The sequence below is a fragment of the Brachyistius frenatus genome, unplaced genomic scaffold, assembly GCF_029030835.1.
Source record: "Brachyistius frenatus isolate BFR_SWC_R1_liver_20210118 unplaced genomic scaffold, ASM2903083v1 Contig_154, whole genome shotgun sequence".
NCBI classification, from domain to species: domain Eukaryota; kingdom Metazoa; phylum Chordata; class Actinopteri; family Embiotocidae; genus Brachyistius; species Brachyistius frenatus.
The window spans coordinates 725527-752412 of NW_027210753.1; the positions used below are offsets into that span (position 1 = coordinate 725527).

General features: G+C 43.2%; 1 protein-coding gene across 3 annotated transcripts in view; it reads left to right on the top strand.

Annotated features, from left to right (window-relative positions):
* asic2 (acid-sensing (proton-gated) ion channel 2) overlaps window positions 1-18169 on the top strand; it is a 299698-nt gene extending 281529 nt beyond the window's left edge. For all 3 annotated transcript variants that reach the window (XM_069716253.1, XM_069716254.1, XM_069716252.1), the window contains 8 exons: window positions 2819-2946; window positions 7393-7543; window positions 7885-7941; window positions 12760-12913; window positions 13621-13712; window positions 14164-14243; window positions 14827-14895; window positions 16193-18169. In XM_069716253.1, the coding sequence (XP_069572354.1) occupies window positions 2819-2946; window positions 7393-7543; window positions 7885-7941; window positions 12760-12913; window positions 13621-13712; window positions 14164-14243; window positions 14827-14895; window positions 16193-16294 (833 nt within the window). In that variant the 3' untranslated portion in view covers window positions 16295-18169. The remainder of the gene's footprint in view (window positions 1-2818; window positions 2947-7392; window positions 7544-7884; window positions 7942-12759; window positions 12914-13620; window positions 13713-14163; window positions 14244-14826; window positions 14896-16192) is intronic.
* Window positions 18170-26886: the final 8717 nt, after the last annotated feature.

Genomic DNA, 26886 nt, shown 5'->3' on the forward strand with positions numbered 1-26886 from the left:
GTCTGTTGGTGTCTCCGGCTCCAATGCTGCTCCCCCAGCAGACTACTAGAAGTACAGTTCACTGGCCACAACAGATGGTAGAACATCTCCAACATCTCGCTGCACACATTGAAGGATCGAAGTTTCCTCAAGAAAAAGAGTCGACTCATCACCTTCTTGTAGACAGCATTGATGTTGGTCTTCCAGTTCAGTCTGTTGTCATGGAGACACCAGGTACTTGTACTCCTCCACCATGTCCACCTCCTCTCCCAGAACTCTCAGCGGTTGTGGAGCCGTCGCCTTCCTCCTGAAGTCGACCACCATCTCTCTGGTCTTGGCCACGTTCAGGAGCAGGTGATTCCTTCCCGCCCACTCCACAAAGTCCTCCACTACTGCCCTGTACTCCTCCTCCCGTCCATCCCTTATACACCGTCCACTGCAGAGTCATCAGAGAACTTCTGCAGATGTCTTGACTCTGAGTTGTTCTGGAAGTCAGTTGTGTAGAAGGTGAACAGGAAGGAGACAGAACAGTTCCCTGAGGAGCTCCAGTACCACTGACCACCGTATCAGACAGCACACTGCCCAGACGGACAAACTGTGGTCTGCCTGTCAGATAGTCATTGATCCAGGAGACGGTGGATATGTCCACCCCCACCACCACCACCACCCGCAGCTTCTCACTCAGCAGCAGTGGTTGGATGGTGTTGAATGCACTGGAGAAATCAAAGAAAGTGATTCTCACAGATTCACTGGTTCCATCCAGGTGAGACTGAGCTCGTTGCAGCAGGTAGATGATGTCATCGTCCACTCCCACATGAGGCTGGTACGCAAATTGCAGAAGGTCCAGAGAAGATTTCACCAGCGGCCTGAGGTGGGCCAAGACCAGCCTCTCCAGCACCTTCATCACATGAGATGTGAGGGCAACCGGTCGGTAGTCGTTGAGGCCAGATGGAGTCGTCTTCTTGGGGACAGGAACCAGGCAGGACGTCTTCCACAGCACCGGGACCTCCTCCTGCTTCAGGCTCAGGTTGAAGAGGTGTTGTAGAACCTCAGCCAGCTGGACGGCGCAGGTCTTCAGGACCACGGGGCTGATGCCTTCAGGTCTTCAGGACCACGGGGCTGATGCCGTCAGGCCCTGCAGTCTTGCGCTGGTGGGTTCTCTCCAGCTGTCTCCTAACCTGGCCAGTCGTCACAGAGAGAGGGGTGAGGAGGGTGAGAGGGGGGGGAGGGTCAAGGTGTCGATGGAGGAAGAGCCCTTTGAGATTGAGGGCTCTATGCAGTTCACCAGGGGGCGCAGAGGGAGGAGGGAGGGAGGGAGGCAGCAGAGGTGTTTGGGAGGTGTGAGGTGTGGAGGAGACAGATGACGGTGGTGAATTAAACCTGTTGAAGAAACAGTTTAGTTCATTTGACCTCTCCAGGTTCCCCCTGGTTGTTCCTCTCCAGGTTCCCCCTGGTTGTTCCTCTCCAGGTTCCCCCTGGTTGTTCCTCTCCAGGTTCCCCCTGGTTGTTCCTCTCCAGGTTCCCCCTGATTGTTCCTCTCCAGGTTCCCCCTGGTTGTTCCTCTCCAGGTTCCCCCTGGTTGTTCCTCTCCAGGTTCCCCCTGGTTGTTCCTCTCTCCCCTTGAACCCAGTAATCTCCTTCATACCGGTCCACACCTCCCTCACGTTGTTCTGCTGGAGTTTTGCCTCCAGCTTCCTCGCGTTCACTTCTCCACTGACTGACTCAACAACATGAATCTGATTATCACAGTGATATCACCATGTTTCTTTCATGCTCTTACACACACACACACACACACACACACACACACACACACACACACACACACACACACACACACACACACACACACACACACACACTCGCTGTCATCTCACTGAGACACTGCCTAATGAAACATGTTTGATCCCTTCATCTGTTCCTTAATGTGAACGCCTCTCCATATCAGCCACTGCAGATGTTTGATTAATGAGTGATGCTGTCTGTCTGTCTGTCTCTGTCTCTGTCTGTCTCTGTCTGTCTCTGTCTGTCTCTGTCTGTCTGTCTGTCTGTCTGTCTGCCGGTCATGCTGAAAGAGTCCAGCATCTCAGGTCACAGAGCACCCAGAGGTGTTGTGGAGGGTGGGGGAGGGGGTGGTTGTGTGTGTGTGTGTGTGTGTGTGTGTGTGTGTGTGTGTGTGTGTGTGTGTGTGTGTGTGTGTGTGTGTGTGTGTGTGTGTGTGTGTGTGTGTGTGTTTGTGTGTATATGTGCGTGTGTGTGTGTCTGTCTGTGTGTGTGTGTGTGTGTGTGTGTGTCTGTCTGTGTGTGTGTGTGTGTGTGTGTGTGTGTGTGTGTGTGTGTGTGTGTGTGTGTGTGTGTGTGTGTGTGTGTGTGTGTGTGTGTGTGTGTGTATATGTGTGTGTGTGTGTGTGTGTGTGTGTGTGTGTGTGTGTGTGTGTGTGTGTGTGTGTGTGTGTGTGTGTGTGTGTGTGTGTGTGTGTGTGTGTCTGTTCCATGTCTCCTTCCATGTCTCCTTCCATGTCTCTTTCCATGTCTCCTTCCATGTCTCTTTCCATGTCTCCTTCCATGTCTCCTTCCATGTCTCCTTCCATGTCCGTATCTTCCTCACTACATATTGGATGTTTGACGTCTCTGCGACTTCACGTTGTAATAAAGGTCTTAAAGTTCTGCGTTGAGTGTAAAGTTCCAGAATTCGTTGCTGAAAGGTTGTTTCAAACATAAAATCTGTTTTTGACTCTGCTGAGTTTAAACAGCTTCTTCTTTTTTCTGCTCCTTGAACAGTTTTATCTGAAGTATGAAAGACGTTGAACGTTTGTGTCCCTCCTGTCTTCCCTTCCAGAGGACACAGCGTTCGAGGCCGGTGTTCGTGTCCAGATCCACAGCCAGGCTGAGCCCCCTTTTGTTCACGAGCTGGGCTTCGGCGTGGCTCCCGGCTTCCAGACGTTTGTAGCCACGCAGGAGCAGAGGGTAGGTCCCCCCACCCCCCCCCCCCACCCCACCCATACACACCTCATAGCTTCTTTATCATGTCCGTCCCTGTGTTGTTTCTCACTTCTCATCCCCTCAGTTTATCATTCTGAGATGAGTCTCAGCCCTCCTGAACCCTCTCAGCTCTCTTGGTGTTGGTTGGCTGACAGATGATGAACTCCCCTTCTGTCAGTAGCTCCGCCCTTTCTGGAAGAGAGGTTTCTCACTCCACCTGAGCCTCCACTTCGTCATACTGAAGCCTTGTGCTGTCACACAAAGACTTAAAGACTTGGCGATATATACAGCCGATGGTGTTCGATGTAGACGGCCTTTTCTCTGCCGCCATTCTTCTACTTCACGAGGTTGTTTTTCACGTCTTCTCTTTTCTATTCTTTCTGTCTGGAGTTGAACGAGCTCCACTGAAGGTGTTTCTGTCTCTGTTGTGGCTCCTGTCAGCCTCGTCACTTTACTGATATTATTAGTTCTGTCGGTCTCGTTTATTGTTCTCTATTTCTTGATTTTTTTTTTGTACCTCTGTCTGCTCTCCTTCCTCCCAGCTCAGCTTTTAGAAATGTATCGTCTGGCTCTAAAGTGGAAGTCGACTGGATCGCTCGTCTCCGAGCAGACGGATTTCTGTCAAGATAAATTCATTGACCTCCCATGTTTACAATCACCTCTGTCTCTGGTATATCAATGATATTCCCTTTCCTTTGGCAACCACTGGCTGTCAGTCAGTGTTCACACTACGTGCAGTAACAGGTTGGTTTTTAGCTACTTGAGGGCAGCGGAAACAAGCTGCAAGCACGGCAATGACAACTAAAACCTTTCAGTTGATGTGGCATTATTTTAAAGGAACAGTTTGTCAAATTTAGTGTGAAGCTGCAGTTTGCAACGAACTGAAAATCTGTATTGTCACCCCTCCCTTTGCAAGTGTGTAGCTCTACGGTAAAAACATGACAGGTCTTCTGTAGAGCCAGCGATCGTGTGTTTTGGGCTACGGTAGAAACACGGTGTTGTACAAGACTCCCCTGTTGACACTTAAAGATAAATATCTGTAATTATTGCTGCTAAATACTAAACAATGTTCACCAGCTACTTGCTAACTTTGTGTTTCTGCTGTATGGAGCTGGATTGTTGTTCCACAGTGAGTTTTCTGTGCTGAAAAACAGCCACCTGCCATTCAAACCTACTCTGAGACAGCAGTGAAAGTTTAATGCTGCCGGCCAGAAAAGCAACACAAGTGGCTGTAAAGCTCTGCAGAGCTGAGGAAATTAGTAGTCATGTGATCCATTGTGAATATTAACATATTGATTAAAGCCCCCTTTAGCAACTGGGCTACAATTGACTTTTACCAGTAAGTCAATTTTTCACACATCATTTAAGCAGGAAATCTGTCTTCCATAATTGGGGCAGAGAATTAGAGAAAGCTCGTCAACTTCGCTTCATTTCTTCTGGAAGAAAACTCTTTTTCACATACATGCGAAGAACAAACATTTTAGAGCTAAAAGTTGGTTGGATTAAACAGCTGAAAATGTAACTACTTGTACAATTCAAACCTATAATAACCTGTCTATCATCACCAAGACAGTCAAAATAACCATGGTTTGCAGGTGAGTGATGGAAACACACCCTCCTTGGTCTCTTGGTTTTTTGAGCTCTACAAATACACTGAATAAGAGTGATTGAAATCATAGAAATGTCGAGTATTTCAGGCAAAATTTGGGGAACTTTTCTCCAACAAAATTCAGTTGAAGCGTCGCCACATCACAGCTCAGTGTGCTGCAGCGACTCACCTCAGCAGTAGGCAGGAAGGAGCAGAGGAGATCAATCCAGGGATGGTTCGGCCTCTCGGGTAATGAGCCTCCAGGGTTTCTGTCTCAGCTCATCTGTCAGCCCAGTTCTGTGACTGGCAGGGCGAAGACATGCCCTCCTCCGCCTGCCTGCCTGCTGCGAGAACACTGCCCCTCTCCGCAAGCCGGCGCAGTGGGAAACGGCAAATTTAGCTGCAGCTAATTAATGCAGATCTGTACTTTCCTATCAGAAGTCTGAGGAAAATCCCTCTTACTGCGAGAAGTTCTCACCTGTGTCCTCGAGAAACCTGGAGGCTATTTTTCAAACATGCTCAAAAAACAATCATGAAAATAATAATTGGGTGCATAAGTATCTGGGGCAAAGATGTGAAATGAGGCCTTGTGGAGTAAAAAAATCAAATCAAAAATGATGAGTGGATCTTTACAATGGATACCAATCAGTCTGCCTGTGAAAATGACTTCGACAAAGAGTTTAAATGAACTCATTTCGGCTAATAATATTAGGCCTAGATCAAAGCGGCTTTAATCAAGTGAGCTACAGGCACAAGATACATAGCCTATGGTAAAGGCTGAATGAGTTCTCACAGGCAGGCAATTTCAGATTTAAGTTCTCCCGACGCAGAAATTGCCCTTCTGCGGGCTTTTAACTGGAGCTGAAAGGGCATGGTGGTCCCTCGGTTTACACTCATTCTTCCCGAGGATAAGAGAGTCTTCATCATACTGTTATTCCTCTGCTGCCTCTTGATTCAGGAAATAGAAAACAATACCATAGATGACGGCATTTTTTGGAAGTTTGTGACTTACTTGTTTACTACAATTTGTTGTTAAAGCAGAACTTTAAAATGTATATTTGAGATTCCCCAATTAGCGCTAACACAATGACGTCAATGTACTATAATCAACCCTGTTCTCAACTTTTTTAACAAGGTCCCTCGCTGACCAAGTTGTAAAGCTTAATTAAAGCATTGCTCTTTTATAACGGGGAGCGGAACATTGATTAATAACACATTAAGTGGGGCACAGGCCTCGGCTCTTATTAGATAGACCATAACAGGTCAGCAGGTCTCAATACACTGAAAAGTGATATTGAGCACCTTAGATTATCTGATTACAGGGGAAATAATCAGATGGCGAATCGGCCACAGCTGACTCTAATTAGGCCAGGAGTGAAGATTAGCTGAGGTGTGAAGGTGACTTTAAAGGTTAAGGCGTGCTGAGGAGCACCTTTCTTAAGTCTCTCACAAAATTAATAGCGTCTGGATGTCTCTATTCATTGCTTGCGCTCGCTGCTGGCGTCGCGGAGGGCATGTTTAATTATCACAGGAGACGTACCCAGAAATGTCTCCAAGACTTCTGGACACTGAAATATTCAGCGTGCGAGGTTGCTGTTTGGATTGTGTTTGAATTTATGGTCCTAAGTGTTGGTGAAGCGATTGTATCTGCAGCACTAAAAAACAAAACAAAAAAAACACCCCCGAAGCGGAGATACGTGGTGGGGGTGGAGGGTCGGGGGGGGGGGGGGCAATTCAGTCAGTACTAACAAGCAGACTGTGGCCAAATCTCACCTGGCAGGATGTTGTGTTTCGCCTCATCCAAAAAGAATTGCTCTCTTGGCAACAGAACCTGTCTCACTTGTGGCTGCGCTGCCATGACAGTGAAAGGAGCTAAGGACCGGTGGGGGGAGGGGGAGGGGGGGGTGATGGATACGGTACACAGCTGGACCTCCCTGCCTGTGTTGTGGAGCAGATGGGCCTCCGCACTGCTCGGCCCAGCGTCCCTGTTTTCTCTTCTGTTGTTCCCATCCTCGGAGCTGCAGGACAACATTTGGAATAGTTGTCTTCTCACCACAGATTGCTGCGTTTGTTTTTTTCCACCAGACTCTGGTTATCTGTTGAATTGTTTTCCGCACCGCCTGGTTTGTTGTGTAGCTCTTTTGCTTCTCGGTACTGGCTGGGTTTTGAAGACCAAGAAATGAGTTTTGGAGAGCTGCTCCCTCTGTTTGTCCAGATTATGGACTTCAGACGTGTGTGCAAGTCCTCAGAAGTTCTTTTATAAAAAAAAATCTTGAATTTCTTTCACAACAATTATTGTACTTATTGCTGGAGACAGAAATATGAATCAAAACTTTTTTTATGCAAGCTGTTCAGATGTTCTACTGCAGGAGGCCATTTAACTATTTTTGGGGGGAGTGACCACAATCACACCTACAGCTGCTTCTACCGTTAGCGCCGACAATCTTTGAATCATAAGACAAAATGATGGTGTGAAATGTCAAAATGAATTTTTAAATTACTGTATTGTCTGATCTATCCAGGATTTCCTGCTGCTTATATGGGTGCAGGTCTTGTTATTTGATTAACTATAGTGCTAGGATGTATTATAATGTTTATCTGGGAAGTAAAGAAAGAAATGCAGTATGAATGTCAATAAAATCATGTACTTATACACAATTAGAAACCCTATTGGTTTCCCGTATAAATGTGAAAAAGATATTTATATGCTCTCTGCAGTATTGCTGTAGTATCTGCTGTATTACAATGTTAAGATGTGTTGAACACTCCTCTGGTGTGTGTTTGATCTGCACTACTGCTTGCTCCGGGCCCGACTAACCCCCGACGTTCTCTCTCGCCTGTAGCTGACCTACCTGCCTCCCCCCTGGGGAGAGTGCGAGTCCAAAGCTCTGGAGTCGGGCTTTTTTCAGGTCTACAGCGTAACCGCCTGCAGGATCGACTGCGAAACACGCTACATCGTGGAGAACTGCAACTGCAGGATGGTGCACATGCCCGGTGAGCAAACACACATCAGACAGAGTAGAGGTGACGGCGAACTCGGCATGCATTCATAAAAAGGTGTTTTCAGCAAGGTTGCGGTATTTTATGTGGGATTAAACAGCACTGAGAGGCCTCATATCAATATATGACAAGTCAATACTGGATTATGTGTTGGCATTTAAAAAAAGCTCCGGGATTATGTGTCTGACGGGAAAAAATGTGCTGTGCCTCGCAGATTGTTTTATTCGTCACCCCGTTTACACTTTATTTATGTATTCTTTCAAGAGTGTAATATTTCCACACCGGCATTGAGTCAACACCTCCTCTAAAGTCTATTATTCAAACTGTTTCTGTAGGCGATGCTTCGTACTGCACACCTGAGCAGTACAAAGACTGTGCTGAACCTGCCCTCGGTAAGTCTGCATACATGCACACTCAACATGGCGCAGGATTACACACGCATGCTGTATGATGGTTTACATGTGATTATTGCCTCAGCAAAGGATTAGAATCTTTTTTTTTTTTTTTTTTTACTGTTGGCACAGCTTTGATGCTAAACCTGCTTTAAAGATGAGCAATTTTAAGCTTCAGACGGCTCAAGCTAAGAGCATCTACAATATATAATTATGAATGCGAGAGCACAGCGGTAAGAAAAAGGTCCAGTTGACATCCTGTGTGTCTGTCATTGGACATCACTTAACACAGCATGTCGGCTCTGCAGGCACACCAGTTAGAGTTTTTGGAAAGTTCGTATCACCTCTGAACTTTTTGATTTATCAAGAGGAGTCATCTAAATATTTCCCCCTGTGTGTGAAGGGCTCATCAAGTCTGTAACCAGCATCAGAGAAGACAGCGACTCCTGTGTTAGAGTTCAATTTAATGCATGGATAGCCAGAAAGATAATGCGTCACATTTCCTGCATTGAGGTGAATTATACAGCCATGTAAAAGGTTTTGGCAGCCTGGACTCATTCCTTCAACAGCCGAGATTTTATGTTAACTTTGACCGATTTAGTAAATGTAGGCTCATCCTGCCGCTCAAAGATAATGATCTGATTTTCTTATATAGACATTTTATGAAAGTGCCCTAATGCCTCAATATTTTACCGCACACAGAGAGAGAGAGAGAGAGAGAGAGAGAGAGAGAGAGAGAGAGAGAGAGAGAGAGAGAGATGCATGAAAGACAGATGAGACTCACTCTATGATTTTATCTAAATTAAATTCCTTGGAAGGCTTTAAAAGTCATGAATTTAGCCTGCTAAGCCAGCAGGATCATAAAGAGATGTTTTGTCATCTGTTTCCTGTGTTTGATCATCAGAGGCACAAAAAGGCAAAAGCCATGTATGGGCTGGACGACTGGACATGTTGCCAGTTTATTAAAAGGCAAATACACTAAATTAATTATCCTCATGTATTTTGGGGTAATTTCAAAAAATACCGGAGGAAAATTAAAGCTGCAGACACTAATCCACAGCATGAATGCCATGAAGGACAACGACAGTCTGGCAAAGGGAGGTGGGAATGGACTTACAGAGAGAACTGATGAGGAGATGCTGAACAGGTGGCCGAGTGGGTGCAGTGAAGGAGGTGAGCTTGGACCAGTGGAGGAGGTGAGCTTGGACCAGTGGAGGAGGTGAGCTTGGACCAGTGGAGGGAAAACAGCATACGAAATGTATGAAGTGGGATGAAGCCGAAGGGAGGAACCGAGAGGCAGAATGAACACAAGCACGGCAAGAATGGTGAAATCAAGACATTCCATTCACCTTCACTTACTCGGGTGGAGGCAGAAATCTCAAAAACTGAGCTAATTCAAACCTGAACAGATAAAACAATAACTCTCTGAATGACATGATTCCTCAAGTTAAATGTAAAAAATATGTTTTTATTAACTGTTGTTGTTGTTTTTATGTTTTTATTAATGGGCACCACTTAAGTTGCTAGAAGGCTATTGCCCATTTAGCATCATAAGTAATGTCAATGGTAGTGCTCGATAAATAAAGAGCTCTCCATGAGATTCATTTATTTTCTGGCATTGTATTTAAAAAATGTATAGCATACTTAAAACTATTACCTAAAGCTGCTACTTACTATATTCATTCTAATCTAAATAAAAGTTTAGATAAATAAAAGCCATAAGTGAAACCATAAATAATAACTTAATAAAATAATAAAAGCTACTGAGCAATGATGCTCTTTGTCAACTCGACTGTTGACCTGTGGGAGTTCCAGCAGCATCAGTACAACCTCCTCTCCTCCCACACCGTCCTCTCTCCTCCTCATGCTGAATTATTTCTGGAAAGCCAGAAAGAGATGGAAAAAAACACAGCAGCAATCATGTAATCAGCTTTAAGGCTGCAGACACCTCGTAAAAAACATTCAGTGTAACTCACCAATGTCATTCGAAAGAACCCCAAGAATGTAGAAGGTGCATATTTTCCTCTTTCTTTCCTATAATAGGCTTAATTGTTTTTGGATCACAATCACAATCACAATCCCAACACACACACACACACACACACACACACACACACACACACACACACACACACACACACACACACGGCTTGGATCATTGAATGCAAATGTAACTCTAAGTGCTAATTTGCTCGACCCGCCAGAGAAGATTTCTCACAGCACAGTTTGATAGTTTTTTTTCGATCACTATAACTGTGTCACTCAAGTTTTGGAAGCAGCACTGAAAATACTTTTTTCCAATTGGAGACAGATGCATCTGTTGTCTGGGAACAATTTGCTTATCTCGTCATCTCCTTTTGAAGAAACACAGACGGCTTAAAATTTTACATCCAGACATTTATTCCAAGTTTTTGTTGAAGCAGCTTCAAAAATGATCCAATCTGCCAAAACTGTTGTAAAATCTTTGGTTTTATCAGCAGTCTCTCTTGTCATAAAAACATTTATTTATACTCTGTTCAGTTTTAAGTTAAGCATTAACATTTTGAAAAACTTATCAGGAGGAAATGAATTATGATAATTTGGTCTTTTAGATTTAAATGTGCATGAGAGAAAAATATTGAGGGAGGTGGACAAAGGTAAGAGGGTTAGACAAAGAAATAAATCATTTGAATGCACGAGGGCGTGCTCCCATCTATCCAATAGCATCTCATTTGAATAAAAATAAGAGACCACTGAGAAGCCATATTGAATTTCCTCTTCCAATTACGTGACTGTGTGGCTGTGCAGGCTGTCAGTGCACCGTGGGGGATGTGTGCCTCGTGCTCTGCGATCGGCACGCCGGCCTCACTGAGAAACAAGCCTGATAACATTAACTTCCCCTTTCTTTTCCATTCTGGGAGTAATAGCTGGATGTGCAGGTAGATTTTAAATCTTAAGAAGTTTCACTCTGAAGGGAGAAGGTCTTTGGGCAGTGAGTAAAGGCTCCGAAACCTGTGGTCAAATTACATGAGATCAATTGAAGCAACTTTAAAAATGTGGACTTTAAGAAAGTGATTTGTTAGCAGCCTCGGTGCCAAAGAAGCTTCCAGTGGGGCTCTATTTGAAAAGCTTGTGTCGCTTAACATTACCATCACTGCTGCAAGAAAGTTGGTGTTGTGTAGGAGGCTGTGGGCTTCGCACGTAATCATCCAGGGCATTCAAGCTTTTTTTTTTTTCTTTACCCCTGAGTCAAACTGCCAAAGCAGAGCCTTGAATACAGCTTGGCATTTCTGCATCAGGACTCTGCCTCTGTGAGGGTGAAGGCTGTTTCACAGATGCTGCCGGAGGGCATGTTTGTGTCCGCTGCTTTACATCCTCTCCTGTGACACGGACCATGACATTGACTTGTACTGTCATTAGGGCTTTTATGGAGTAAACATCCACACGACTCGAGACACGCTGCTAACGGGGCCGTGTGCGCACTCACATTTTCTATTTTCTATGTAAGTACAGTGTGTATGTGAACTCTAATTTAAGTCAATAAGAAAAGAAATGTATTTTTCTGTGTGTTTCTCTGACTGTCAAGATATATAATCCTGATGCCGCCGAGCACAAACTTCCAGAAGCTTCAGGCCTGTTGTTTGGTTTGAATGTGACCGTCGTATCAGGATCTCTCAGTGTGAGCTGGTTCAAAGTACTTCAGCTGAGGTGGAAGTTTTGAATCACTATCAAATCTTCACATATTATTTAACTGTCACTTTGTTGAGAAATAGAAAGAAAAAAGAATTTCGTAAAAAAATGATCAGGAAAATAATATCGTGAAGAAATTATATTTGTAATTTGATGCAGTTCATACATGTTTTTGTTGGTGTTCAATGACATGAAATGATTATTGAGTTTATAAAATGACAATAAATTGTAAAAAAAAACAATATCAACTGCACTTCCCCACAGTCCCAACTGACTTCTCCGGAAGTCTCGTTCTGTCGACCCAACAAATTAAGATGTAAAGATGTTCAATCTCCAGTGATATAAAGCAGAAAAAATGGCAAATCATCACTTAAAAAAAAGTATATATTAGTGAATTGTTGCTTAAAAAACATAAAACATTATCAAAATTGTCAGATCATTTCCTGTCGCTCAGCTAATTGACTGATCATTTTTGTAGTGACTTCAAAATGCTTCAAAGAAAAGCTTAAAGTCTTTATAGATTTTACATTATCTTGACATATTTTACATTTTTCATTTAACTTTTGAAACCACTTTACTATTATATTTTAATATCTCAATAGTAACTTATATTGTCAGCCTCTTTTTGTATCTGCTGACTTTATCAAATTTAGCCTTTTATCATATATTCTACTTGTAATAACATATATTTTATGGCCTCCACTAAAGGTGCATTTTCTCTCGCAGTGTTAGATTAATATATCGACTGTTTTAATGTGCAGATGACTCTCTTCCTGGAATTTTTTTATTACATTTTGATATGACACCTGTTAAGTACAGGTAAAGGGCCTTAAAATACAAAGGAAAAGTTGTTTTGGATAAGAACTGCCGCAGGGGTGAAAGCCTGAGTCAAACTGGCACATTATCGCCAGAATATTCAAAACCACATCAGGAGATTCACATCCAAATCAATCATTTAAATGGATGTCTCTGTACGTCTGGGACTGTTTAAGGGAAAAACTCACTTTGCATCTAAAATTTGTTTTCCCTTGCCGTCATCATCATCATCATCTTCATCATCATCCTCCTCCTCCTCCCTCGTCTCGTTTTGATTTTCATTCCCAAAAATATTTCCTCTCCTCCCATCTCCGTCACCGCATCTTTGTGCAGCTAAACTGTCTGCCGTGGAGAGCAGCAACTGCATGTGCAGGACGCCGTGCAACATGACCCGCTACAACAAAGAGTTATCCATGGTCAAAATCCCCAGCAAGACCTCGGCCCGCTACCTGCAGAAGAAGTTCAACAAGTCGGAGAAGTACATCACGTGAGTAGACATCTCTACTTATCATTATGTTTGCTTAAGGTGCTGCAGAATGTTTTTGCTGTATTAAGTTTTGAAGAAGCAAACGATGCTGTGGTAAATTCTCTAAACTTAAGTATAATTAAACGAGAACGAGTCTAATTCATGAAATCATCATTGACACAGATTTAATCTTAATGTTTTGGGGAATTTATTATCACTTATGTTTTATTTTTTTCTGTTTTCGGGTAAACCAGACATTTGAGACTCCTCGTGAACATATGTGCACGACTTCTCATTAAGGCTTTCCATCTGTTTCCTAATGGTGAGAAAATATGAAGCTTCTGCAATCCTTCATGCGAATCACTGATCAAATCGAAGGATTGTTGGACTGGAAAAGTCAGTACAACAATCACAAATTGTTATCCGGTCCATAATTTGATACCATATCCATAGAACCCGCTTCGAGGCTTCTCCCAGCCAAACACCAGCACAAACCACGAGCCTCTTCACTGCCCACGTTGTTTCCCACAGTCCTCTCAATAAGGTTTCTAAATAACTGCAAGCTTTAACTGACAGAGCACGTCGAGCACGTCCTCCTCCCACGCAATGGTCGTGTTTCCCGTCTCACTCAGCTTTGTAGGAAACGGATGGACTGTTGCTGATTGAGTTTTCTTCATTACCTGAAGTGGGACTCTTTAGGACAAATGCCCTGTTTTTTACTTTTGCAGAGATAACATCTTGGTGCTGGACGTGTTCTTCGAAGCTCTGAACTACGAGACTATCGAGCAGAAGAAAGCCTATGAGGTCGCAGGCTTGCTGGGTAGGTTTGCTTGGTGGTAACCGTTGATTTTTTCCAATGCTGGATTCAATCGTTCAATCAATGATGCCTTCATAATTAATGAGACAACATTAACAAACAACCGATGCTGATGAAATTGTATGATTTTGCTCATAAGCAAAATCTGGCAGTTTTGTCTGTTTCTTAGAGACATGGTGGCAATTAACCTGCATGCAAGCGTTAACCGGACATAAAGAGGCCTCTAGAACTGGTTTGGTTTTATGTTGACAATGACTTTGAGTCCGGCACGGATACCTGAAGCAACGTACTGCTGTGCCCGTTGCAATTTTTAACACCAGGCTTAAAAAAATGATCTCCCTTTCTGCCTGTCAGCCGGCTTCATGTGTTGCAAGTAGATCAGAATACACTCTTTTCCTCAGCTTTGGCATCAAGGTCTGCTTCTCCCTGTGTGACTGAGTCTTTCCTTCTCCAGGTGATATCGGGGGTCAGATGGGTTTGTTCATCGGCGCCAGCATTCTCACCATCTTAGAGCTGTTCGACTATGCTTATGAGGTCAGTGTCAAGAGGCAGTCGCCCCACTTTATCTCTTATATACCTCTTTAAACACCTAATTAGTCGCACACATCACTCTTCTACAGACTCTCGGTTTCTGTCGCACAGTAAACTTTAATGACAATGAAGAGGTAGAGCATTGACCGTGAAAGCTGTCAACAGAAACACTGTCACTGATACAAAAAGCTGAGATGATATTTTCCATTCCCTTTGCTGAACTGTGCGCGGCTTTCTAGAGTTTCTCTTGCTGCTTTCAGCTGCACAGGGTTTTGATGAGCACATAATAGTCCTCGCCTCCCCTAGGGTTTTAGAAATACACAGAAAAAGCCATTTTCAAAAGATTTATTTTTTTCTCATGACCATAATGGAGTAAAGGGGATAAGAACCCCTCGTGTTGCTGACATAAGCAGTTCCCAAACAACTTTCAACAGCTTTTATGCTGCAATTATTATAATGGTGTAGTTTGTTGCCACATTTGCCTGCGATTTACGTTATTTTTACTTTAAAGCCAAATGTTCCCTTACAGCCAGTGATGACATGAAGGTCTAATGCAACAGACTGACTTTTCTTTTCTGATCTGCAGGTGGTGAAAGACAGACTACTGGACTTACTGAGCAGAGAGGAGGAGGAGGAGAGTCATGGAGAGGATGTGGTAAGAGCGGCCTTTAACCCTCTTCACTTGTCAGTCTTCGTCACTGAAAGCTCCGTGTAAGTGGAGCGTGTAGATTCAGCATAATGTCCCTCACTCTGATCATGCATATCAAACCTTGTCCTATTCCTAACTCACACATAAGCATCTCGAAAGAGCACCCAAGCAGGATCGACTGTAACACGCCGACTTGGCAGGAAACGCTCTGCTCCTTGAGGGAACTCTTCTTCAATATAAGCAGCAGCAAGGTCTCTGCTGAGTGAACTAATGACCTCTCAATAAACACATAAAGGAACAGTACATCGTTGTTGAATCGACAAAACCAAAAGCGACAGTATAAGGAGGAGTTGGTGGACGGAGCTGCAGCAACAGATTTGGATGAGGGTATCTTCAGAGTATTCAGGGAGAATTATCTGGTTTAAATTTTCTCCCCAAACGCCTGTATGGATATTATGGGAGTGCGCCATTTCATTAGCTAAGTGCCGATTAAATTTCCATTCGAATGTACATCACTACAAATTATGTAATTTAGCTGTTGACCCTCTCTCTACCATGGTGAAATCTGCAGGATGATGACAGGTGGGTAATATTGCCCCCTTTTGCACTTACTCTTAAGTGTCACTTCCTGCCGACTGGGGTCTCTAAGATAGACTGGATATAAAAGTGGGCGTAGTTTACAGGTCTGAAAAATTAGGCAGATTAGGAAGTGCCTTAAACTGCAATACCTCCAAGTGCCACTAGAGGTCGGCTCCAAAAAGCCTCCGGCTCCATAGACTCCCATTCAACTTCTCTCATCAAATCCAAAGTGAATAAAATGTGTCCATCAGTTATCTCGGTGTTGTTAGCTAAAGTCACTCCTTCTTCTTAGTTTTCTGGAGGTCCATCTGAAAATAATCCCTCATTCATTAGAAAAGAAGATTCAAGAAGACCTGTTTTTGGGGGCGTGTCTGTTTGATTGACAGGTCTGTGGTGCAGTCAGGTTACAGCTATCGGTGGGTGGGACGTAGTATCGTCAGGTTTCCAATATGATCCAGTCAGATCCACCGCTCGCCCCCCCTCCCCCGGCTCGTCCAAATATGGTCACTACCAGCTTTGAGCTGCTCCAAACTAGCAAGATGGCGACAGCCAATATCCGAACTGGAGGCTTCATAACGGCCGTTCACAAACCAACGGGTGACGTCACTGTTGGTTGCTGCTTGGTCTTTATACCCCGTCTCCAAAAACTCCCACTCTGATGAGCTAACTTGCCTCTTCATACTTTGTGCTAGCCTTAAAAACTCTTTCAAACTTTTTTCCCCAGAGTTCCTGTGACCCGGTGGCAAACCACTCGGAGTCCATCAGCCACACCGTGACCGTCCCTCTGCAGACGACGCTGGGCACCCTGGAGGAGATTGCCTGCTGAACTGCTCCACCCCCCCTGTCCACCAGGTGGCGCTACATCCTTTGTTACGGCATCCCACAGGACCTTAACAGGGGAAGGGAGGAGACGAGGACAGGAACAGGGGTTGGTCACACCCCCTCTGTCTGACGCACTAATGGGGATTAAGGAGCTGTCAGCTGGATTTATCGGCACTCTGTCAACCTGCACTGTGTTCTGTATTCGGAGGGCAGCCTCAGCTGTGGCAGACCTGCAGTGGGCTCTGATCTCCACATACACACACACAAACAAATCAGACTGGGTGGGACAACGACCCATAAAGAGGAACTCATCCCTGTGCAGCATATCTATGTAACACATTCTTATGTCGCTCACTGCCAAATGAAATGTACAAAATTGGTTTCGAACTGTCCAAACTGCATGCGTCGATCTATCTTGCTCTCTTTGCTGATGCATACGCTGGACTGCAATGTTGCTTTACTGTACATGTGTGCCATTTGTCTCTCTATCCGCGACAAGGGCCCAAGGTGAGCTGTCGAAGACTTCGAATGTACAGATTGAACATATGGTTGTTTAAAATCATAGTTCAGGTGTGACCAATCCATCTCTGAAAATCTACTCTAATGAGCAATTTATTATTTCTTCGCTAATCACGGGGGAAGTAGGAGGGACCGCTGATGTATAAGCATTGCCGAGAGAAAAAAAAAAAAAATGAACATTTTGTTTTGTTTACTGAAAACAGTGAAATCTGAATATTTTGCAGCTCACGTTTTGTATATTTTTTTGGTCCTGTCAGTTTCGGTTTAATCAGTTTACTAGAAGGAAAGTTTGCCCCGCGACTCCTGCAGCGTTAAGCTCTTCTTTATAGGCATCCTTAAAGGGATGTCATACTCTTACTGTTAATTTATGTGAATAAAGGACTGGCTTCTGGCTGCTGCTCCTCATCACAGCACCCAGAAAACGGAGGCAGAATCTGCCTGCCAGACCAGCAAAAACAAAACGCTGCAGTGAATGAATATGGTCGTGGTGTTGTTTCAGCATTATTTCATTAAGAGAATGTCAGGGTGATATTCAGACAGCAATTACCATTTCATCAAGGATAGCCCCATTTTGTCCTCCCAACAAAAGAAACCCATGTTTATTAAAATGATCAAAAAAGCACCATAAGGAGAGTTCAGCCAGGATGTTTTGTCTTTTTCATTTTAGGACACAGGGTCTGCTGATATGATGTAAATAATTATGTTAATTCTTTTTCTCATAAAAACGGGTACCAGGCAGACATATCTGAATCAGATCTAATTTAAAACAAATTTGGTCAAACGTGAACTCTGAGTCCAGAATTGGTGCATCTTTTTATAATTTTACTAAATCTGCAGTTGTCAGTATGTTATGTAACAGCCAGTAGCATCCTGGGATAGTTGAATGTCATGCAAAAAAAATGAAGGACACACTTTGCTATAGAGCACCAGACATCCATTACATATATATGGCTTTACACCAAAAGCTTTTGTGAGTCTATCTGGAAGATTTACTGTGTCAGAGTTTTCTATTTCTAGTTCATGATCATCCTAGCATGGTCTTCGTCATCATGGTAATGTACATTACAGGTAGGAATGAATTCAAGTGCTTTGTGAGGCTGTTTGAATTATGATTTCCCATCTGTGGCTCAACCTGCTGTCTGTGTACTATCTCATGTTGTGGCTTCAGACCATCGGCCTGGCCAACCTGCAGGGTGCGAGACGAACGCGTCTCGCTTCTCTTGGCAGCGACATCGGCTGCTTCTTCTCCCTACTTTGGCTTCTATTGTTATCGCAGGACAGCGTTTTCTCATTTTGTGATGCAGCATACAGTGTCTGTTTTTAATGTGAAACGATTAAATGAAAAATTTGTTTTGCAGCGGATGGCGTGTTGTGGTGGTAAGGCCGAGCGAGACGAGCTTAATTGTGTCTCACCCTTCGACACCGAGGACATTTAAAGTGCTTGACACCCGACGGGAGACGAGAAACACAAAGCAGAGTCTGCAGCCTCGCTCGCTGCTCTGAGGATGTACTTTGATGCTCACAACAAAATGCTGCTGTCAGCAGACTAACGTGTTCACACTGACAGCAGCACGTAAAAAAACAAACATGTTTGCCATTTTAGTTTACCATGTTAACATGTTCACATGCTAATTGGCATTTAAGTGTTTACAGCTGAGGCTGATGGGAATGTTTTTAGTGATTGGTCAGGAACTCCATTATTGGCTTAAAGAATTTTTGGCCCTAATGGGGGCACAATGTGAAAGCTAACGGACCACCACAGTTCCTACAATGCACTCTGAGGGGAACAAAACATTTCATGTTGATTCATGGTTTCAGATAATTCAGTCTGCATCGAAGTGAATGACCAACAGACTGATGTTGTCATTCCAAAAGGCAAAAAGCCCCAAATTTAATTTAAAAGAATGCAGTTGTTGTGTGACTTTTTTTCTCCAGATATACAGTGGGTACGGAAAGTATTCAGACCCCTTTAAATTTTTCACTCTTTGTTTCATTGCAGCCATTTGCTAAAATCAAAAAAGTTCATTTTATTTCTCATTAATGTACACTCAGCACCCCATGTTGACAGAAAAAAACAGAAATGTAGAAATTTGTGCAAATTTATTCAAAAAGAAAACCTGAAATATCACATGGTCATAAGTATTCAGACCCTTTGCTCAGTATTGAGTAGAAGCACCCTTTTGAGCTCGTACAGCCATGAGTCTTCTTGGGAATGATGCAACAAGCTTTTCACACCTGGATTTGGGGATCCTCTGCCATTCTTCCTTGCAGATCCTCTCCAGTTCCGTCAGGTTGGATGGTGAACGTTGGTGGACAGCCATTTTCAGGTCTCTCCAGAGATGCTCCATTGGGTTTAGGTCAGGGCTCTGGCTGGGCCAGTCAAGAATGGTCACAGAGTTGTTCCGAAGCCACTCCTTTGTTATTTTAGCTGTGTGCTTCGGGTCATTGTCTTGTTGGAAGGTGAACCTTCGGCCCAGTCTGAGGTCCAGAGCACTCTGGAAGAGGTTTTCTTCCAGGATATCTCTGTACTTGGCCGCATTCATCTTTCCTTCAATTGCAACCGGTCGTCCTGTCCCTGCAGCTGAAAAACACCCCCATAGCATGATGCTGCCACCACCATGTTTCACTGTTGGGATTGTATTGGGCAGGTGATGAGCAGTGCCTGGTTTTCTCCACACATACCGCTTAGAATTAACGCCAATAAGTTCAATCTTGGTCTCATCAGACCAGAGAATCTTATTTCTCATAGTCTGGGAGTCCTGCATGTGTTTTTTGGCAAACTCTATGCGGGCTTTCATATGTCTTGCACTGAGGAGAGGCTTCCGTCGGGCCACTCTGCCATAAAGCCCCGACTGGTGGAGGGCTGCAGTGATAGTTGACTTTGTGGAACTTTCTCCCATCTCCCTACTGCATCTCTGGAGCTCAGCCACAGTGATCTTTGGGTTCTTCTTTACCTCTCTCACCAAGGCTCTTCTCCCACGATTGCTCAGTTTGGCTGGACGGCCAGGTCTAGGAAGAGTTCTGGTCGTCCCGAACTTCTTCCATTTAAGGATTATGGAGGCCACTGTGCTCTTAGGAACCTTGAGTGCTGCAGAAATTATTTTGTAACCTTGGCCAGATCTGTTCCTTGCCACAATTCTGTCTCTGAGCTCCTTGGACAGTTCCTTCGACCTCATGATTCTCATTTGCTCTGACATGCACTGTGAGCTGTAAGGTCTTATATAGACAGGTGTGTGCCTTTCCTAATCAAGTCCAATCAGTTTAATTAAACACAGCTGGACTCCAATGAAGGAGGAGAACCATCTCAAGGAGGATCAGAAGAAATGGACAGCATGTGAGTTAAATATGAGTCACAGCAAAGGGTCTGAATACGTATGACCATGTGATATTTCAGTTTTTCTTTTTGAATAAATTTGCACAAATTTCTACATTTCTGTTTTTTTCTGTCAACATGGGGTGCTGAGTGTACATTAATGAGAAATAAAATGAACTTTTTTGATTTTAGCAAATGGCTGCAATGAAACAAAGAGTGAAAAATGTAAAGGGGTCTGAATACTTTCCGTACCCACTGTATGATGATAATAACTGCGAGAGACTTCCCCGTGATTATTTTTGACTATGAGGTCAGTAAGCAGACCTGATGTGGACAGATGTGATCCACATTCTTGAAGCGTGACTCGCCCAAGACTTCATTTCCACTTTGGTTTGTTGTTTGTAGCGCTGATTTTTAACAATATTATTTCAGTGAATCGGTGAACTTTTTTGACACATCTGATCACTGATTTGTCCAATTTACTCAGTCAGTGACGGGACTGGATTACATTTGACCAGGTGACGTCACAAAATTTGACTTCATCTCTATTTTTGGACAGGCATGTTGTTGTTGTCCCCAGTCTGAGGTAGAGTTAAGAGTGCTGATCACTCCAGTTGTCCTCAGGTGTGTCACTTCCTGGGAGGTGTAGAAGAGGACCTCCGAATGAACTGGAGGGACATTTGTGACTTTTATTCTTATAAACCTACTTTATTCTTATAAAAGTCACAAATGTTGGAGCAAATGGAGTTGGAAAGAATGAGAGAATGAGTCGGCACAAAGAAGCAGACAACTCCTACTAAAGGAGCGGATGAATAACGAGCCATGCTGGATCAATTGTAGTGTAACTTGGCAAGGTGCAATTTCCCCTCTGACATCTGTGCTACACGGTCCTAATATCGGCTGCAGAGTTCCTCTATTCAGCCTAAAATGATTACAACAGCTTGGACAATGGAGGAGTCACGCCACACCAGCGGAAAAATCCACTTGAAACCTGATTTAGCTCACTGGTCAGGTTTTATTAGGCGTCACTACTCTTAAGAAAATCTAGCAGTGGCAGAAGTGAGGGAGTTTTATATCCGTCCTTTCTCTGCGCTTTTACATTTGTTTCATTAGTTGTCAATGCATTTTCCTGTTTACTTGTAAATGAAATAATGTGTTAAAGGAAGGAGATGACATTCATCTTCAGAATGTGTCGTAACGGTAGAAGCAAGAATGCGTTCAGTAGTTAAAGGGTCCACTGGGGGGATTATCCTCCCTGGGACTTCCACTTTAGTTTAAATTCAGAGTATAGCAGTTACATTTTCAGAGTTAACTGTTTTGTAAAAGGCCTCCTTTTGATTTACGTAGATTAATATTCAACACATTGCTTGAGACTCCTATCTGGGAGCCGCTGCAGGCTGCGGTTCAGCCTCAGTTCAGTTTCAGTTCATTTAGCAGATATTTAGGCATCGGAAATTGCCTGCAGGTCAGCCATAGTGTGTCAGCTACTCATTGTAAACACACTGATTGCCTTGGTAGAGTGGGAATTCGCACACAGTGAAGGATGCAGAAGTACTTAAAGGAGCCTTGTAGAAACAATAAGATCAAATGCTTTGGTGCATGAAAGTGTTTCATGAATCAATTTCGTATGCTAAAGCAAGAACAGAAGAAGCCAAAGACAAAAACGAGGGCTGTGGTGTGTATGACTAATGTCAAAGTCCAGCAAAACGTAGTGCAACCAAATCTTTTTCAGTGTTTACAAAACTTGCTTTATTTTCTTGCGTACGTCAAAGCAAGATGGATTTTTTTTTTACACCTGAACGAACACGTGTCAGATCCGTGTGTCGGTATTGCAGCAGCTGTGCATCCAGCTGGGTCAGTCGGGTCCAACCAACACTAAACTGCTGGCAGTGTTCAGAGGTGGGAGGCCAGCCAAGGATCATGTTTTGGTTTGCTTCACTGCAACTTGTTGGAAGGAGTTCCTCTGAACCTGAACGACAGGTCATCTGTCCCGCCTCTCTGAATGTGACCCGGAAGGACTCGGTCATTTAGCACACATACTCTTTGCCTCCGTTTGGTTATTTATTTTCAGTCACGCAAACAACATTGTTTGGGTGAGGAAAAGATCAGGGTTTGGATTAAGATAGAGGATGTTTGTGGTCATAAACATGGTTGGTGTTAGAGAGAAGTCAGTTTAAAGACACATCGACTATCTGAACGACGTCGGGAAACAAACGGCATTCTACTGCGATGACGTCGGTCCATCCATCCACCCGGGACAACCCACAATTTATCATTGAATGTGTTGAGTTGTCCGACCTTGAGTGTAACTCAACAAAGATACAGTATGTGGTTATAGAAGACCAGACAAACCAATAAAGATTCACATTTTACAATCTGGAACCAGTGGAAATTACCGATATTATTAACAGATGATCAAAATAGCTCTTGATTTATTTTTTGTCGATCAAGTCATCGATTAATTGTCTGATCGTTTCAGCTCTGCTACAAAATGTAATCATGTACACCTGTACAACTAAAAATGTAAGTTATATGCTAAACAGGTCATTATTGCCTCTGTTAAGTAGGGTATCTATTCAGCTTATGTTTCAGTGCTTGTTGGCAGGTTAACTCAAAAATGAATTCATGGACTTAAATGAAATTAGTTTGGCTTCAGGCCAAGAAAAACCTTTTGGAGCAAATTTCAGCAGCTCGGATTTCATGTTGTTTCATTGGTTGTTATGGACATTTGTGTTTGCAGAGAGTTTTGGCTATTTTGTTTTTCCGTCTTCAAATTTAATCCAGTCTTCACTAGAATACATAAAATATATGGATCAACTCCAAAAAAAACTACTCTTTATTGGGGGGGATAATCCAAGCCCTTCTGTATGATTGATTCTTGTGATTGTGCAACTGAAACTTTTGTAATTACAGATCTCCAAATCTATACTTTATAGGTTAGGTTCACATTTTGTCCCCTATCACTGACACTGAAATTGCTTCAAATCTTATCAGACCAGTTCCACCAACCAATAACCTCTACAGGGTGCATATGAGCATACAGGTTTCATTACGTGAATTTTGAAATCTAGATCCAGATGCAGATTCAAAACATTATTTTTTTATTAATCATAAATCGTCTTCTTTGTCTTCTTCTTCAGAGTTTGCTTTCTACTTCAGGCATATTGTTGGTACATCAGTCGTTATAGGATATTGTCACACCTATAGCTCAAGGTTGGACAAAAGAGCGGGCACCACACTTGAGTTGTTACAAAAAATAAGTTTATTACATATCTAAATTAACATTAACATGAAGACAAACCAAAAACAACCCAGAAAGGGTGGCAGCCTGGGGAAAGAGAAGAACTGATAAATCTCCATGACAACCTGACACCGGCCGCCAGGCTCCTGCAGGCAGCGGCCGGTCCAGAGAGAGTTGTCACGTTGTGGAAACTATTTCATCCCCTCACAAAACACCAACAGTATGTTCATCAATAAAAGAACAGAACCTCAAACTGGATTTGAAGCCAACTTTATTCAATCTTCTCTGCACTCGCAGGCATCACACGCTCGTACTCTACGTTCATGTCAGAGAGAGAAAGGCAGTTAGTGCAGAGTGAGCAGATTAAAGAGCAAATGAGAGATAATTGGAGTTTGAACAAAGAGACAGGTGTGCATTGATAGTGGGACGTCCAGTGGAGACCTGAATGAAGACAGAGCAGAACATCGGGGAGAAAAACAGCTTCATTTTCCATCTTTTCACAACTTTAACCATCACTGTTCGTTTTGAATTCTTCGCCTGTTTCTAATTGGATCTGTGGACTCTTTCACCTCAGTGAGGCCAAACTGAGGATGATGCGTTTAACCTTGAGATCTATAATTCATGCTTTGGTAAATTTGAGCTCACAAAAGCAATACTGAAAATATAATTGCATTTTTGATTAAAAACAGACACAATTTAGAGAACTGTGGACTTAGTCTGACCAAATATAATCTGTTTTAGAGCTGGACGAGTGCATCTTCTATTTAACCTTTGCCAGCAGTTACTTTGGGCTGAATCATATTTAATTACCTGTTGGCTGTTTATTGCTTAAGAAAGTTGATTACTAATTTAATCACAAGCCACAGACTCATCAGTTCGCTCTTTTCATGTGTTCCAAACGCGCCCCGGGGAAATCAGTGGCATTCGGAGCAGCTAACAAGGCTGATAATCCATTCAGGTAATGAAACCACACAAACATCCACCTGACCAGCTCTCCTAACATGTCATGTGTCAACATTCCTGATATCCTCAGGACAGCTTTACAAATGTATCTGGGAGTCTGTGCGTGCCGTGATAATTACTGAAACAAGGCTGCCACATCCCACACGTGTCACAAATCGTCACGGCCTGATGAGTTAAAGCCCCGTACAAATTCCCTTAAAGAGATTTACAGGAAGACTTTGAAAGTGAAGTCATAAATTGATGTGTGTATTGGGCTGTGCTCATTTGCACAATTGAAGTGTACCTTCAGATTGTGACTTAAACTTGGCTCATAAGTATATTCGACAAACTCTAGTTGGTCAGATTAAGAAAAAGCTTGTGACAGTTGATGATGCCCGCAGACGGATTTAAAACCATCTTTCTCGACTGGATTCCTCCGGCTGACTTGCAAAAACATGTCATGGTATTATTGTCATAAACATTTAACAAGTAGGGGAGTTTTTTTGGAGGGGGGGGGGTTCAAGCCTTTTCTGAGGACTCAAAACCCACAAAGTTACTGATTTAACAAGGACATTAAACTTATTACCAGTAACTAAAAACACTCAAGTACAAGTACCTCAAAATTCTGTGTGTAATGTCCGCCCCGCCAACAGGACCTCTCGCCTCCCCTTTGAACAGAACAAAATACAAACACAGCCTCCTCATAGAACCGGGGTTATGTCCAATGTCCACTATTTATTGACGTCGTTCCTGTGAACCCGTTTACTTTCATCTCCGTGTGAGAGTCGTTCATGCATTTTTCTCTCACTGAAAGTCGCACAAATTTCTTTGGTACTGTGCTCTGTCTGTGTTTCATGAAGGGCAGCGCCTCGTTCACACGGACGCAGCAGAGCAGAAGGCCGACAGGCGAACGTTACTCGAGTTTAAGACGAATATACATATAAAAAAAATTGCGTAATATAAAGTTAAGCTATCAAATGATAAACCTCAACCTCTAACTGTGAAATGAGGGAAATACCTCACATCACTGTACAGAAATACCAATTCTCATTATCACTAATAAAAAGTATTTCAGTTTTATCTAACATTCATGAAAATGGATGAAAAACATTTTGGAGATGTAATTCAACTGGAGCAGAGATGTGTGGGAAAGAAAATGTTTCAAAGGGTCATTTGTTTTTCCCTGAACACAAGTGAGACTGAATAAAGATATGCAGCACTTCCACATCAAAACCTTCATAACAGAACTAAAGAAAAGGCCTAGAGCACTAGAGCGTGGACATTATCAGTCAGGTAAAACTATTGGATGTAAAAACTAAACGAAGCTAAAAGACATGTAATTGTTTATTTAAATTAAATTTGACCAAAGAATATTAAAAGAAAGTGCAAATCCCAAAACAAGCTACGAGGTAATGCTGGAACAGGGAAGGGAATGAGTCAGAGCATGTTTGTTTACTTGTGTGTGTGTGTGTGTGTGTGTGTGTGTGTGTGTGTGTGTGTGTGTGTGTGTGTGTGTGTGTGTGTGTGTGTGTGTGTGTGTGTGTGTGTGTGTGTGTGAGTGAGTGAGTGAGTGAGTGAGTGAGTGAGTGAGTGAGTGAGTGTGTGTGTGTGTGTGTGTGTGTGTGTGTGTGTGTGTGTGAGTGAGTGAGTGAGTGAGTGAGTGAGTGAGTGAGTGAGTGTGTGTGTGTGTGTGTGTGTGTGTGTGTGTGTGTGTGTGTGAGTGAGTGAGTGAGTGATGTGTGTGTGTGTGTGTGTGTGTGTGTGTGTGTGTGTGTGTGAGTGAGTGAGTGAGTGAGTGAGTGAGTGAGTGCGTGCGTGCGTGCGTGCGTGCGTGCGTGCGTGTGTTCCTCAGTAAAACGTATTGTGCCAGACAGTGATAGATAATACTACCTGTAGGGGAGATCTGAGCCAAAGCAATGAAGCGGAGGATTGGAGGGAAACCTTTTGAGAGGAGACTCTGAAATTACAATCATTTGTTCTCTCGCTCATCCATCACTGAGAATTGCACTTGGTACGAGTTACATTATGAAAAAAGTCATCTGGGGAGATTACTGCGTGGCCCTAATGCTGTGCAGCACCTCCGAGGCAGCCACGTATTGGATTAGATCGGCCGAGAGCAGAGGAGCCCGCTGCTGTTATCATGACCAGATGTCCAGTTCTGATTCAATAACACATGGCCTTCATCACCGTCACTCCTGAGAAATATGTATTTATAGGGCTTTTTATTTCATCCCGTATTTCAAAACACAAGTGAGTAAACAAAGTGGAGTGTGACATGGTTCTTATTGCCTGAAAGCTTACAAGTAGGATGTTGGGATTATCATTACAAAATGACTTCAGGCTGGAAACATCTTGCCAGGAACGGGTGTCCTCAGTGGACCGTGTCCTGCTCTGCTTGTGCCATCTAGTGGTGATATGGACCCAATATGTTCTCCACAGTCTTCTCCATATACACCATTTAGACTTTTTATATTCATACCGTGAGAGGATCAGTTTCATAATAACAAAGTAATTTAATGTGCAAATACTCTAAAATTAAATGTCAGTGGAGTATTGTTTGTGTATGTGTGTAAAACTGCTA